This window comes from Sceloporus occidentalis, unplaced genomic scaffold, assembly GCF_023333645.1.
Source record: "Sceloporus occidentalis isolate IW3139 unplaced genomic scaffold, rSceOcc1.0.p SCAF_104, whole genome shotgun sequence".
Taxonomy (NCBI): Eukaryota; Metazoa; Chordata; class Lepidosauria; order Squamata; family Phrynosomatidae; genus Sceloporus; species Sceloporus occidentalis.
In genome coordinates this window covers 873,483-886,582 of record NW_028317084.1, presented here as the reverse complement: position 1 = coordinate 886,582, position 13,100 = coordinate 873,483, and the positions used below count along the sequence as shown (strand labels likewise).

The 13,100-nt window shown below is 41.5% G+C and overlaps 1 protein-coding gene across 2 annotated transcripts in view; it reads left to right on the top strand.

Annotated features, from left to right (window-relative positions):
• The first annotated feature begins 2,562 nt into the window (after window positions 1–2,562).
• Window positions 2,563–13,100, top strand: part of LOC149283427 (serine/threonine-protein kinase N2) — a 77,127-nt gene continuing 66,589 nt past the window's right edge. The window contains exon 1 of one of the 2 annotated variants that reach the window (XM_089497585.1): window positions 2,563–2,640. In XM_089497585.1, coding sequence (XP_089353711.1) covers window positions 2,563–2,640 — 78 coding nt within the window. Of the gene's footprint in view, window positions 2,641–8,848; window positions 9,070–13,100 lie in introns of those variants that run through there. The other variant, XM_089497586.1, reaches the window with a different exon arrangement.

The window sequence follows — 13,100 nt, the reverse complement described above, 5'->3', positions numbered from 1 at the left end:
AGGTACGGTGTTTCAATGATGCATGCGTCCTAAGAGTCCAGAGGTCACAACAAAGCCACGCTCCAGCCCTAAGGACTGGAGCATGGCTTTGGTGTGGCTTCTGGACTCTTAGGACGCATGCATCATTGAAACACCGTACCTCCACTGTGACTCGAAGCAGCTTTATTTTGGCTGTCTGTAACAGTCCAAGTTCTTCTTAACCTGTGGCTCTTCAGATGTTTTGGGCTTTCAGAAGCCTAGGCTAGCATGGCTAATGGTGAGGGATTCTGGCACGTGAAGTTCGGAGGGCCAAAAATGGAGAACCACTGGCACAGAGCAGGGCTGGGGTCCCTTTGGTCTTCTAGAAGTTTTGAACTACAGATCCCATAATCCTATTTCATTTATTTATTTATTTATCTATCTATCTATCTATCTATCTATCTATCTATCTATCTGCATTTCCCTCAAGACTGGGACTCAAAGCAGCTTACACATTTAAAAGGTTAGAAATAAAAATCTACAAAAAGCAGCATTAAAACAGAATTAAACTATAAACCATATTAAAAACATACACTCTTAAAAAGATTTTTTTTAAAATGAGACATACAGTGTTATAACAATACAGCACTTGCAGCCCAGTTAAAAGTCTTCAGTGTTGAAATCCTACTTGAATAAAAAGGTATCCACCTCTTGATGGAAGGACAGCAAGCAGGGGATCATTCTAGCCTCCCTAGGAAGGGAGTTCCAAAGTCTAGGGGCAGCCACTGAGAAGGATCTCTTTCATATTCCCACCAGCCATACCTATGAAATTAACAAGCTTGAGAGAAGAGCCTCTTCTGTAGATCTCAGGGTCCAGGCAGGCTCATACTGGGAGATACAGTCTGGACTTAAGCGATATAGAGCTTTATCAGTCATAAGCAACTCTTACTGTTATTATTGCCCAGATCAGCTACAGCAGGAGTGGAGAAAATGCAGCCCTGGGCGTTATGCATAACATGAGTTCCACTTTAGTACACACCTCAAAGCCCACTCTCAAAGACTCCCCCCAAAGACTATCAAATATCCTAAAGACTCTTCAGTGATTCTCAAGGCATTTTTTAGATATTTTTTCACCCAATATGGCCCGCAAATCACCAAATACACTGGCACATGCAGTGGTTTAACTCACCCACTCCACAACAACTCTCACAAATGCTTTTAAATTGGTTGAAATTTCACAACATTCCTGTTGTACTTAGAAAAACCACATAGGAGTTTTGGAAGCTAGGCAGGCCTGGCTTTAGTTCTAATATTTAAATGGGAAAGCACTAGAGACAACCAGCCAGGTTAGCTGGTGGCTTCCATGTTGGTAGGGTGTTGGTTCCACTCTAGGTTTTACTCTGAATCTATCCAAGATGCTGTCCTCAAAGTAACACCTTGGATCTTATTTCCATCTCGGAAAATTGGTGCTGCGTTTTGAAGTGAATTTTACAGGGGGATCCCTGTAAAGTTCAGTCAAAATCCCAACATTGATGTTCTACCTTACTGACATGGAAGCCACCAGGCACTACTGAATACACAGAATGGACTAGGAAAGACCCATACCTGGAACCTTGGAGAACTGCTGTCTGTCAGTTGACCATTTTGGTTTAGATGGGCAATGGTCTGGCATAGGTTAAAGCACTTTCCTGTGTCCCTGGGAGATTGAATAGAGGCAGTGATGAAGGGAAGAAAAGCTATTATTCTTCCGGTCCCCCTCCCCGCTTTCTTTTTGGCACATCCCCACTCATCTAAACACCTTATTGCAATGGGATGGGATAACCCCAAGAAAAATTCTGTTCAAAAGAGAAACCAGCCAACTAAAATACTTAGCACAACATCTGAACCAGTGTTGTATTTACTGCATGTAATTCAAAACACACTTTATTTTGCAAGAGGAGTGCTATGATTTCTTCAGGGGCTGTGCCATCCACTTCATCCTCTGAGTCACCAAAACAAGTTTAGGACAGCTGCTGTGATCCAACCTATCAGAGCTTTCAAGATGCACAGACCAGAGTGCCAAATTTCCACTGGCTCAGCTCTGCCAGAATTTTGCCCACTGCCTTCATTGGAAAACTTTTTTTTCAATACAGAACAGCTTTCCTGACTGTGAAGAAACATTCTGCAAACCTCAAGACTTTGATTCCTTATTTCAAATCCTTCCTACAAACTTACTTCTCCAAAAATATCTAAACCTGAAAGGAACTAATTTTTTTTAAAAAATTACAACTTTCAGCTACACTTTTTTTATCATCCCATCAATGATAACCATTTTCAAAGTGCACAGAAGAGCAGCTTTGAATACCCGCATCACTTGTGGAAAGTTATTAAAAGCTCAGATCTCCACAGAAAATAGCTTCCTCTTAAAATATTTCCGTATCATCATTTGCCTCAGACTCTCTTTAAATGAAGTTAAATTAAGATTATTATTTTTTAAAAAAGTCTGAGGGGAAAAACATGGTGCTGAGTCAATACTCCCCACCCTGTTTTCCACATCAAGTGAGCATGCTCCAACTGACTAGTCTTACACTCAAGCACTAGAACAGTCATCTCCTAAGGAAAACCATGGGAGTGAAGGCTGCAGAATGGAACCTTTGGAATCAAGTGACCTCCAGAAGGAACAAACACCTGATTTATCTAAAGGTAAGATTAAATCTTCTTCATTAGAGTAAATGTTCTTATTTGCTGCTCTTTTGAATTCTACAAATAATTTTTTTTTACTCTTTGAAATTATTTTCCATTTAACAAACCTCCTAAGCGATGTAAATTTAAGAGACATGGAATATCAGTATACAACAGGATCTTGTAGCACTTTTTGAGACTAACTATGCAAAAGAAGTTGAAGCACATATTTCCATAGTCTATCATAGCATAAGCTTTTGTAGATACCTCCATGCATCTAAGAAAGCAGACCAAGTCTATGAAAGCTCATGCTACAACTTTTTTCACACAGTTAGTCTCAAAAATCTCTTCCTTTATTAATAAGATAATTTTACACTTCAGTGGAATTAGACAACCAGTTTAATTCTAAGAAGGAAGCAACTTAAAGCTCAAACTCATCCTTTCCTTCCAAATGTACATTGTGAGTCTCTCTTATCCAGAATTTCAAAATCTTCCAAAAAATCAAAACTCTTTTCATGGGTGGTTGAGATACTGATAACTCTGCCTTCTGATGGTTCAGTGTACACAAACCTTGTTTCATGTACAAAATTATTTAAAATGTTGTATAAAATTACCTGGATAAAATTGTATAAAATTACTATGTGTTTCAGGTGTATGAAACATAAATTGTGTTTAGACTTGAGTCCCATCTCCAAGATATTTCATTATGTATGTAAATGCAAATATAGGCATTCCAAAATAATTTTAAAAATCCCAAATACTTCTGGTCCCAAGCATTTCAGATAAAGGAGACTCAACCTGTATGTGTATTAATATAATGAAGCAAAACAAATACAAAGAAAGATGGGCAGAGGATATCCTGGGGTGTGTTTACACTACAGAGCTGTTGATACCACACTGATGATCAAGGTTCTGTCCTATGGAATCTTGGGATGTACAGTTTGTACATTAGAATTAATTGTAGCTGGAGCAAAGTACAGTTTCCAACATTCCATAGGATGTAGCCATGACCATTCAAGTGATACAAAAACGATAAAATTGTACCATGTAGATGTAGCCTCGTCATTTGTTTGGATATTTTAAAAAAAATAAAGATGAGTAAATGGTACATCTCCTCTGATAGAAAATGCACCTGTCCTTTATAGACCCTGAGACAAATTATAATATCTGTGTGTCTACTCAAATCAAAAACTGTCACCTCCAGGAATATAACAATTCTTTTGCAACTGCTAACTAACTTCCATCATTTTAAGGCACAATTCAAGATACTGGTTCTTACCTATAAAATGCAAGATAACTTAGGCTCAGGATACCTAGAAGATAGTGTCCTCCCATATTTGCCTATCGGCATGGGAAGTTTTACTCCATGATTCAACTACAGCATAAGAATCACATGTTGGGATCTGTGATCAGGACTTCTCTGTGTAGGCTAAGCCTAGATCAGCCTTTCCAGCTAGGTGCCTCCTGAATGTGTTTAACTACAACTTCTAATATTTCCAGCCAGCATGGCAAGTGTCTTGTTGTCTGAAGCAACCATTACAGTACTGAATTACTGAAGCGTTGTTCAGCCAATACTCACCATGCTTCCTCAGACTCTAAAGCAAGGGAGTGCCTAACCCTGCTCACTTGTCATCGCTTTCATCGTGTGGAAAATGATGTGTCCATAGAGGATATGCTTTTGTTTGTGTGGAGGCTCTCCATGTGAACAAGAACCCTATATAATCAAGGGTCTTGCTCACATGAAAAGACTCAGCTAACAGGAACATCTCCTCTTCATATGTGTCACTTTATACTTGAAGGAAGTGATGATGTAAAGAGGTGGGACTAGGTGCTCAGTGTTTCCATCTTCAAGAAAAAACATGGTAATGTTTAAACAACGTTTCAGTTGAAAACATTTAGAAGGCACTTGATAAAGATTATAGCAATTGTTCCCACAGAAGATCCCTATAACCCCCCACTTTTTCCTTCTGCTGCCTAGTTTAGATATTCTTAATTCTAGCCACCGTGTGGTACGTTTATGTGCTTAAAGTTGCTTTATCATTTGTTTCTATTGTTGGTTGTACAGTATTATATTATTGTGATCATTTGCTATGCTCACTGGCTGAGATCCTCCATTGGGATGAATATGGTAAAGTACTGAACAGGCAGAAATACAATAAATCTCCCCTTCCACAAAACTACCTTTCTCCTATGGAGGCTACTTCTTCACAGCCAGTAAGTAATCAGTGGAGAGTGAAGAGAATTAAATATCTACCTTCGGCAGCAATTAATGCGTTTTGATACCACTATAACTGCCATGGCTCCATGCAATAAAATTCTGGATTTGCAGTTTTGTGAAATATTTAACCTTCTCTATCAGAGAGCTCTGGTGCTACAAACTACAAATGCCAGGATTCCATAGGATGGAGCCATGACAATTAAAGCAGTGTCAAACCGCATCAATTCTGCAGTATGGCATCAGCCATTGTCCCTTTATCCAGATGTAGAATGACAACATCCTCCTCCATGATCTCTGAAATACCCTGGAAAGTCCTGGAGGAAGCCTTTGTTCTGTGTCTGGGGCACAGCGTGATATTTCTCCAATGTTCCCCAGCCATGGCCGTGGAGTAGAAAGATTAATCCTATTGGGGATGGGAATCACTGTGCAATGGAGGTAGAAATTCCCCCTCTGCAGCAACCATAAAAAGATATACAGTATACAGAGGTAAATTGGATTTATACCAGCATATGTCACTAACAGGATGCCAGCTAGTGTTTTGAGGGGGTTTTCAAAATATGGTGTAAGCAACACTGATTTTGGATTTACACAGCTAAAATAGGACAGAAATCCTTAAAAGTAAATACAGTATCTTAGAGGTAGTATCCAAGAGCAGTATTCAACTCTCTTACTTATGCATATTTTGGTCAAACAAATCTGAGTCGCAGAAAATGAATCTGTGTACTGAAAAACAAGAATACGCAGCCTCTCAGCAGTATGCTTCAGTGGGACTAATACTGCTTTACCCAATCCACTATTTCCAAAGGTCTTGGACTATAGCTCCTATAATCTCAAACTATCAATACAAGTGTGAAAAAATATGAAAGCTGCAAACACTGGTAATTGTTTTAACAGTGTTTTTTTTTCCATTATAAAACAGAGGCCACATTCCCACTTACAAATAAATCACTTTGTGAACCAAGGCGATGGATCGGTTTGGCAGCAGAGGGTGGTTCACACTACATTTGCCCCAATTGCATTATCTTGCTGCAAAATAAAATAAAATAACCCACTTGTGGTTCACATTCACAAATGAATCGATTCAAAATGGACCCGCTCCAGCCGGCCAAAGGGCAAATTTAAATCATTTCTGATCGGCATCTGGTTCACACTTACACAAAATCGATTTATCCAAAAAGATGCTTAAAAAATCAGTGTCAAAAAGACACAAGTTAAATAGGTGTAGCGCATGGCCCCCCTCTTTGATTAACTTCAGCGATTCGGTTAAAGTGTGAACCAGCGTCATTTAAACAGGTTCAAACCGATTTGCGATCCAATTTAAAAGGTAGTGGGAATGAGGCCAAACAGTAGTTCGGAGGTTAGAGCATCTTAGCATAGATAAGCATAGAAAAGCATACATATATGCTTTTGCTGGCTCCATGTACAAGAGGCAGAATCTGAGCTCTATATCAGAGGTGGAAATCATGTGGCACTCCAGATGTTCCAACCTTATCTAGTATATACAGTGGTGTTGGGAGTTGCAGTCCAAAAAGAACTGAAGGACAATATGTAGCTTGTGTGGTAAGGAACCAGGCCCACCTCCAGATATGTGTGAGGCAAGCCTTTATAAGGCCTGTCTCAAGTCTCCTGAGGAGAGGGTCTATCATGAAGAATGCTAAGCAGATGTGAGCTCTCAAATTATGTAGAAACCACCACCCCACCAACTCACAGTAATCTTGCAATGGCAGTGCAGAAGCCATTGAGTGGGGAGGAATTTATAATAATAAATAAAATGTTATTGGAAATGCATTGTTGCTGAAATCCCAAAAGTAAACAGATGTGCATTAATGTTTCTTTGTGACCACTTTAATGGAGGATTTTGTGTGATGTCATGTGAAATCATTTTGTGTAATTTCGCGATTTTTCTGAGATATTCACAAGATAAACTCTTAAGAAGGATGAATTTATATCTAGATTAGTGTTTTAGCTTTTATTTGGTCACACTCTCCATTTTTCTGGAATGTCCTACATTTTGTGATGCCTTCTCCTCTTGTGCGGTGAGGACATCTGGTCACCCTTCCTTCAGGTCACCATAAGTTGGAAATGACTTGAAGTCACACAACAACATAGATGTCTGCAATAAACCCTGAGGGCATCCTTTGCTATTTGTTCAACCCACTGAGTGTGACCTTCATTAATCTCAGCCCCAGAAACCCCGGTGATAGGTGCGCCTTAAGGTTGCCATAAATTGGAAACGACATGAAGGCACACAACACAGCCCTATTAATCTCTTGCAGCATAAAAAGGATAAATAAAGCAATAATAATAGAAGGAAATGTGGCAGGACATTTAGCACTTTACATTTTATATCCATGAACCCTCATGTGGAAATAAATACCAGTTCACTTGAAAGGTTTATCCAGCTTTATCTATTCTAGATTGTTTTTAAATTGTGGATTTTAAATGATGAATTTTAGATGTGGATTGTTATATTATGTGAACATTTTATTTGCCCTTTTAAATCGATGTGTGTTTTAACTGATGTTGTGTTGTTGTTGTTGTTTTGGATTTAATATTTTTGAACACCCCCCCCCCTTTTTTTAACGATCTTTACTAAACAGCTGGTGATGCATGCTGTAATTTAAAAACAATGATTATTTACAAATGTATATTTTAAACTTACACTAGTTTTATGACATTCACTAATGTCGTGATTTTAACGGATGTGGTTTGTCTGCAAATTGTGTTGTAACTGTTGGTTTTATACATGTTATGCGTTTTGTATTTTGACATGTACAATACCTGGGACCTTAAGAAGTGGGAAAGAAATAAAACTTATTATTGTTCATTATATTATTATTCATTAATATTATGTTATATTATAGTGAATCAGTGTGGTGTAGTGGTTTGACATGTTTTGAGGCGCCAAATATCCTCTCTTCCCCCCAAAAGGAGTGCGCACAGAAGAGCATTTTAGCATTTTGTGTGTCTTGTTGTCTGCTTTTGCTTATATATGTTTGATGTTACACCCTTTGGTGGAAAGGGTGTTATAAATAAATGTTGTTGTTGTTATCATTAAGAGAGCCAGCTTGGGAGTGGTTTGACTGTTGGACTCTGACTCTAAAGACCTGGGTTCAATTCCCAGCTCAGCCATGAAACCCACTGGGTCACCTTGGGCAAGTCACACTCTCTCAGCCTCCTCAGGGGAAGGCAATGGCAAACCCTCGCTAAAGAAATCTTGCCAAGAAAACCCCAGGATAGGGTCATTAGGGTCGCCATAAGTCGAAAACGACGTAAATGAACACAACATTATTATTGCCATTGTTGTTATTACACTCATCCCTCCATCTTTGCGTCTTTATTTGTGGATTTGATTATTTATGGGTTTGATACGTTCTCTCTAGGAATATCGAGGTCCTCCAGCGCAACTCTATGTCCAGCTTTAAAAGTTGGCACTGAAAGACCTAGAGCTTCCTAGAGAGGACACTCCACGAGGCCTTTGTAGCTCCTTCAGTGCAGCTCTATGGTCAGTGTCTGTCGGATGTTGACCATAGAGTTGCCCTGGAGGACCTAGAGATTCCTAGAGAGAACACTGTACTAGGCCTTTGTTGCTCTTCCAGTGCAACTCTATGGTCAATATCTGATATAGAGTGTACCTAGAGTGTATTATGATCGTTATCTAATGGGAGAGAGGCGGGTAAGGAGTGAGTGCTATGCTATGAACTGCGTGGTAAAGGTGGTGCTCCAGCTGCTCCATTTGCTTCCCCCTTTTCCCTCCTCCTCCTCCTCCTCCCCCGCCCCTCGGGTGGGTCACGTGACCCGCGGAGGCCGCAAAGCAGCGCGGCCGTTTTTGCGACAGGGTGACAGCCAAAGGGCGCGACGAGGAGCAGCGGCGAAGGAGGTCGTCGTCGTCGTCGCCTTCGTCTTTAGCTTCTTCTTCTTCTGCTGCTGCTGCTGCTGCTGCTGCCCGGGTGGGCGGGGGCGAGAGAGGGAAGGAGGAGGAGGAGGAGGAGGGAGCGGGAGAGGCGGAGAGCGAGGCCGAGGGGGTCCTTCCTCCTTCCCCTCATGGGACTCTGAGCAGAGGGGCTTGGCGCCCCCCCCCCCCGCATCCACGAGACCCACGCCCAGCCGCCGCCTCCTCCTGCCCTGCCCTGCCCTGCCCTGCCCTGGCCCCTCCAGGTGCGGAGTCCAGCCCCGCAGCAATGGCGTCCAACGCGGCGGAGAGGGAGATCTTCCTCACGGACCTCCAGCAGGTGAGAAGGAAAGGGAAACACTGCAGGACCCCTCCCTTCAGCCTCACCCCCTTCGCTCCCGCCTTCCTTTCCTTGACTTCCCTCCCTCCCTCCCTCCCTCCTTCAGACCCCCCCCTTCCTTCCTTCTTTACTTCCCTTCTTTCCTACCCCCCTTCTTTCTTTCCTTACTCCCTCCCTTCTTTCCTTCCTTGCGCTCTTCCTCCCTCGCTTCTTTCTTTTTCTCCTCCTTTATTTCCTTCCTTCCTTCCTCCCTCCATCCTTTCCTTCCTCCTTCTTACCTTTTACTCTTCCCTTCCCTACTTCCTTCCTTCTTTCTTTTCTTCCTTGCTCTCATCCTCCCTCCCTTCTTTCTTTTTCTCTCTTTCTTTCTTTCTTTCCTTCCTTCCTAACTCCATCCATCCCTTCCTTTCTTCTTCACACCTTTTATTCCTTCCTTCCTTCCTTTATTTATTTCCTTGCTCTCATCCTCCCTCCCTCCCTTCCTTCTTCCCACCTTTTACTTCTTTCCTCCCTTCTTTACTTCTTTCCTCCTTCCTTCCCTTCTTTCCTCCCTCCCTCCCTCCCTCCCAGCCTCCTTGGAGTGGAGGTGGATCCGCCCCCTGGAGGCCCCCTTCCTCGCCTGGTTGGCGGCGCACTCTCTGCCCTGGAGTCTAATCTCCTTTGCTGGATGGAGCCTCTCTCTCTCTCTCTCTCTCTCTTTCTTTCTCTTTCTGGATTAACTTCCTGGAGGTGAGTGGACCCCATGAGCTTCCCTCCCCGCCTGCTTTCTTTAACTGAAAGTCACAGCTATCCTGCCATTCAAAGACATGGCCGTGTCAGTGTGGGAAATCAGAATGCAAAGGAAGGGAGGGGGTCTTGTAGCACCTGGGTGACTAACTGAAAGAGAACAGTTGGTAGCATGGGCTGCATCTGAGGAAGTAGGCTCCAGTCTGGTAAAGCTCATGCTGCCCACTTCTCTCAGCTAGCCTCAAAGGGGCTACTACTAGATCCCTTTCTGGCACACTGCTTATCCTAGAAAGCAAGCCACCCCTTCTTCTCGCCTCCCTCTCTATCTCTTCCTGGTTTATATGTGGCTCAAAGGCATCTCTTGGTGGGAATCTGTCCCGGAGTTAACTTTGCACAAAGGAATGTCGCTCTCTCTCTCCTTTTTGCCGGCTGTCATCCTGACTTAACAGTTTTTGTTGGTGTTTTCTAAACTTAGAAAACGTGTGCTGCACTTGTTGCTTCAGGAAAGGAACAATTAGCGGTCTAGTATTTGGAGAGGATATGAGAAGTGTTTTCTTCGCTGAACAAGTTGAATCTCCCTTACCCAGAATTCCATGAGTGGCTGAGAGAGCAACACCTTTGCTTTCTGACAGTCCTCCATACACACACTTTGTTTCTTGTGCATTAAACCTCCTTCAGGCTATGTGTATAAAGTGTACAAGAAACATACATGGATTTCAATTTTAGGCTTGGACCCCATCTCCAAAATAGCTCATTATATATGTATATATATATAAATATTCCAAAACCTCAATTCCCAAACATTTCTGGTCCCAAGCATTTCAGATGAGGGAGACTCAACCTACAATGCCTTGCCTGTCTTATCTTTCAGCCTGCTTCTATGCAACTTAAAATCAGGTCTCTTAGGTCCAAAACACACTGCAGAAATAATCCAGTTATCCTGGGGATAATCCAGAAATCCTGGGAATTGTAGTTTATAGTGGCACCAGAGAACTCTCTGACAGAAGGCTAAATATCTCTCACAAAACTACAGTTCCCAGAATTCCATAGCACTGAGCCAGGGCAGTTAGAGTGGTATTATTATTATTATTATTGAACCAGATTATTTCTGCAGTGTGTTCTGGACCTTAGATATGCCCCCCAACACTTCGGTTGTTAATTGATTGCCTTTGAAAGACAGGGAAACACTGTTGCTGTCTCTCCACCCCCCACCTGCCCCAGCCTTAAGGTTTGCTGGAGTGATACTACTTCTAAACTTCCTAAACATATACCTAGTAGTAACCTTTGACATCCATTGAAAGTGTAACAAATCCAATTTTCTGGCCAAGCAACACCCCCCCCCCCTTAAGTTTTATTTTTCTGAAACTAACATTGTTACAGAGTCTGTACTCATGCTTTCAGACACACATCAAATTCAGCAGTAAGTTACTCTCTTTCATAGTAAAGAACAAGGTTTTAAAATCGTTAGTACTACATGCAAATAAAAAGAGACTTTCAGAATAAGAAATAGTACTGCTGCCTAGGGGTTTATATAAAATACTGCTGCAGCATAATTGCTAGAGTGGTAAATGTAGCCTTATATTTACCACTAACTGTCAGGTGTATCATAAGCAAATCTCAAATGTTCTTTTCTTAAATGTACTCTGAAAGAGACTGGAGGGCAAGGCCAAGCCTGAGTCAGGTGTAATCACTGCTACAGGCTGTAAAAAACATTGTCTTGTAGCTGTCAATATATTTCAAAGCAGTGCAGGATATTGTTGATATGCTTACAAAATAGTCTTTAGTATTTGGGGCTAAATATCTTGGCAGTATTATATCCCCTGAAGGGATATAATTGGCTATTTATTCCAAGATTTAAGCACATATGAATATTAATCCTGTGTCACATAATGGGTTTTTTTTTCTTTGTATGTACTTATATTATTTTAATAGTGGTGTCTTTTTTTCCCTCCCTATGGAAAGTGTCAAAATATTTGGGATAAAAATCCAGTGCCAATTTTCTTCATAGCATATGTTGTTGCAAGATGAAGCATACTGTGTATTTTACACATATTTTTCCCCTCAGAATTTGATAGTGCACAGAAGGTGGAAAGAAGGGAAGCAATAAAAAGTCCAGGTGTCTGAGCCAAGAAGACAGGGATTACCCAGGAAGTGCTGAAGGCATGTGTGGGTTAAAGCAGGCATTGGGTGCGCAGGGAGGACAAGGAGAAGACCTATGATATGTATTGTCGCTTGCTCCTAAAAATTTTATGATGACCCCTATGATTGTGAAATAGCTTTTCATTACTTGACATAAGAGGAAAATACAATCATTTTCCTGTAGTATGACCTTAATTGATAAGAATTTAGAAACTGAATCACATTCCTGTCAGAAAATTTAACACTAACAATAAAAATAAGAAAAGTTTCACAAGTGGACAAAAGGAGGGGAGATACTTTGTGCAAAGCAGAAGTCATGGAGTAAGAAACAGGTTCATTATGCACTTACTATACACATTTGAATAGTTATGCGCATAGGATTGGTTCTACCACTTTAGCTGTAGCAGGCAGAAACCTTATACTGTATATAATATACAATGCGCCCTTCTTATATGCGGGGGATCTGTTCTGGACACACACACCCCGCATAAAAGGAATAGAGTGTATGCTGAAAGCAGCGTATAATGTACCTGTGTATGACGCAGGCTCACTGTATGTTAAAGGAGGGTTGAATAAGTGTTACACCCAAATGGATATCCAGTTGGTTGACTTGTTAAAACTTCATAAAATTAGTTATGGACATCTGTTCTAATTCCTGAAGTGGTCGTTTCATGTCTGACTTTTTGCATTGCTTCATGTCAGCTGCTGGTTGTTAAATTATAGTAAGTTTATCTTTTTCAGATGGGGGATATTTTTAAAGTAGGTGCTTCGTATGTGCTGGAATTCTGTTCCGAACCTCCCCTCACGGTGCGGATAACAAAAAACACAGAATGTAAAGTCCTATTGTTGCTAATGGTGGCACGGTGTGTTCACAACCATGCTGGCACAGCCGCATACACACAATGCCACTGGGGTGAACGGGGCAGGGCTATCAAATCCACAGATGGTAAGCCTGCAGATGGCAAAAGCCAGCTATATATTTACAGGTGTTCAGATTAATATTGCATCCAAGATGTGCCAACCACCAAAGTCTCATGTGAGATAAAATGTAGCCTGTCCCGTGCAGTGGGTGGAGGTCCAGAACAGAATCCCAGCAGATATGTATCATCTACTCTAAAAATAGTTGGGAAGAAGGCTCCGCCATTCTCAGAGGGAGTACGTTCCAC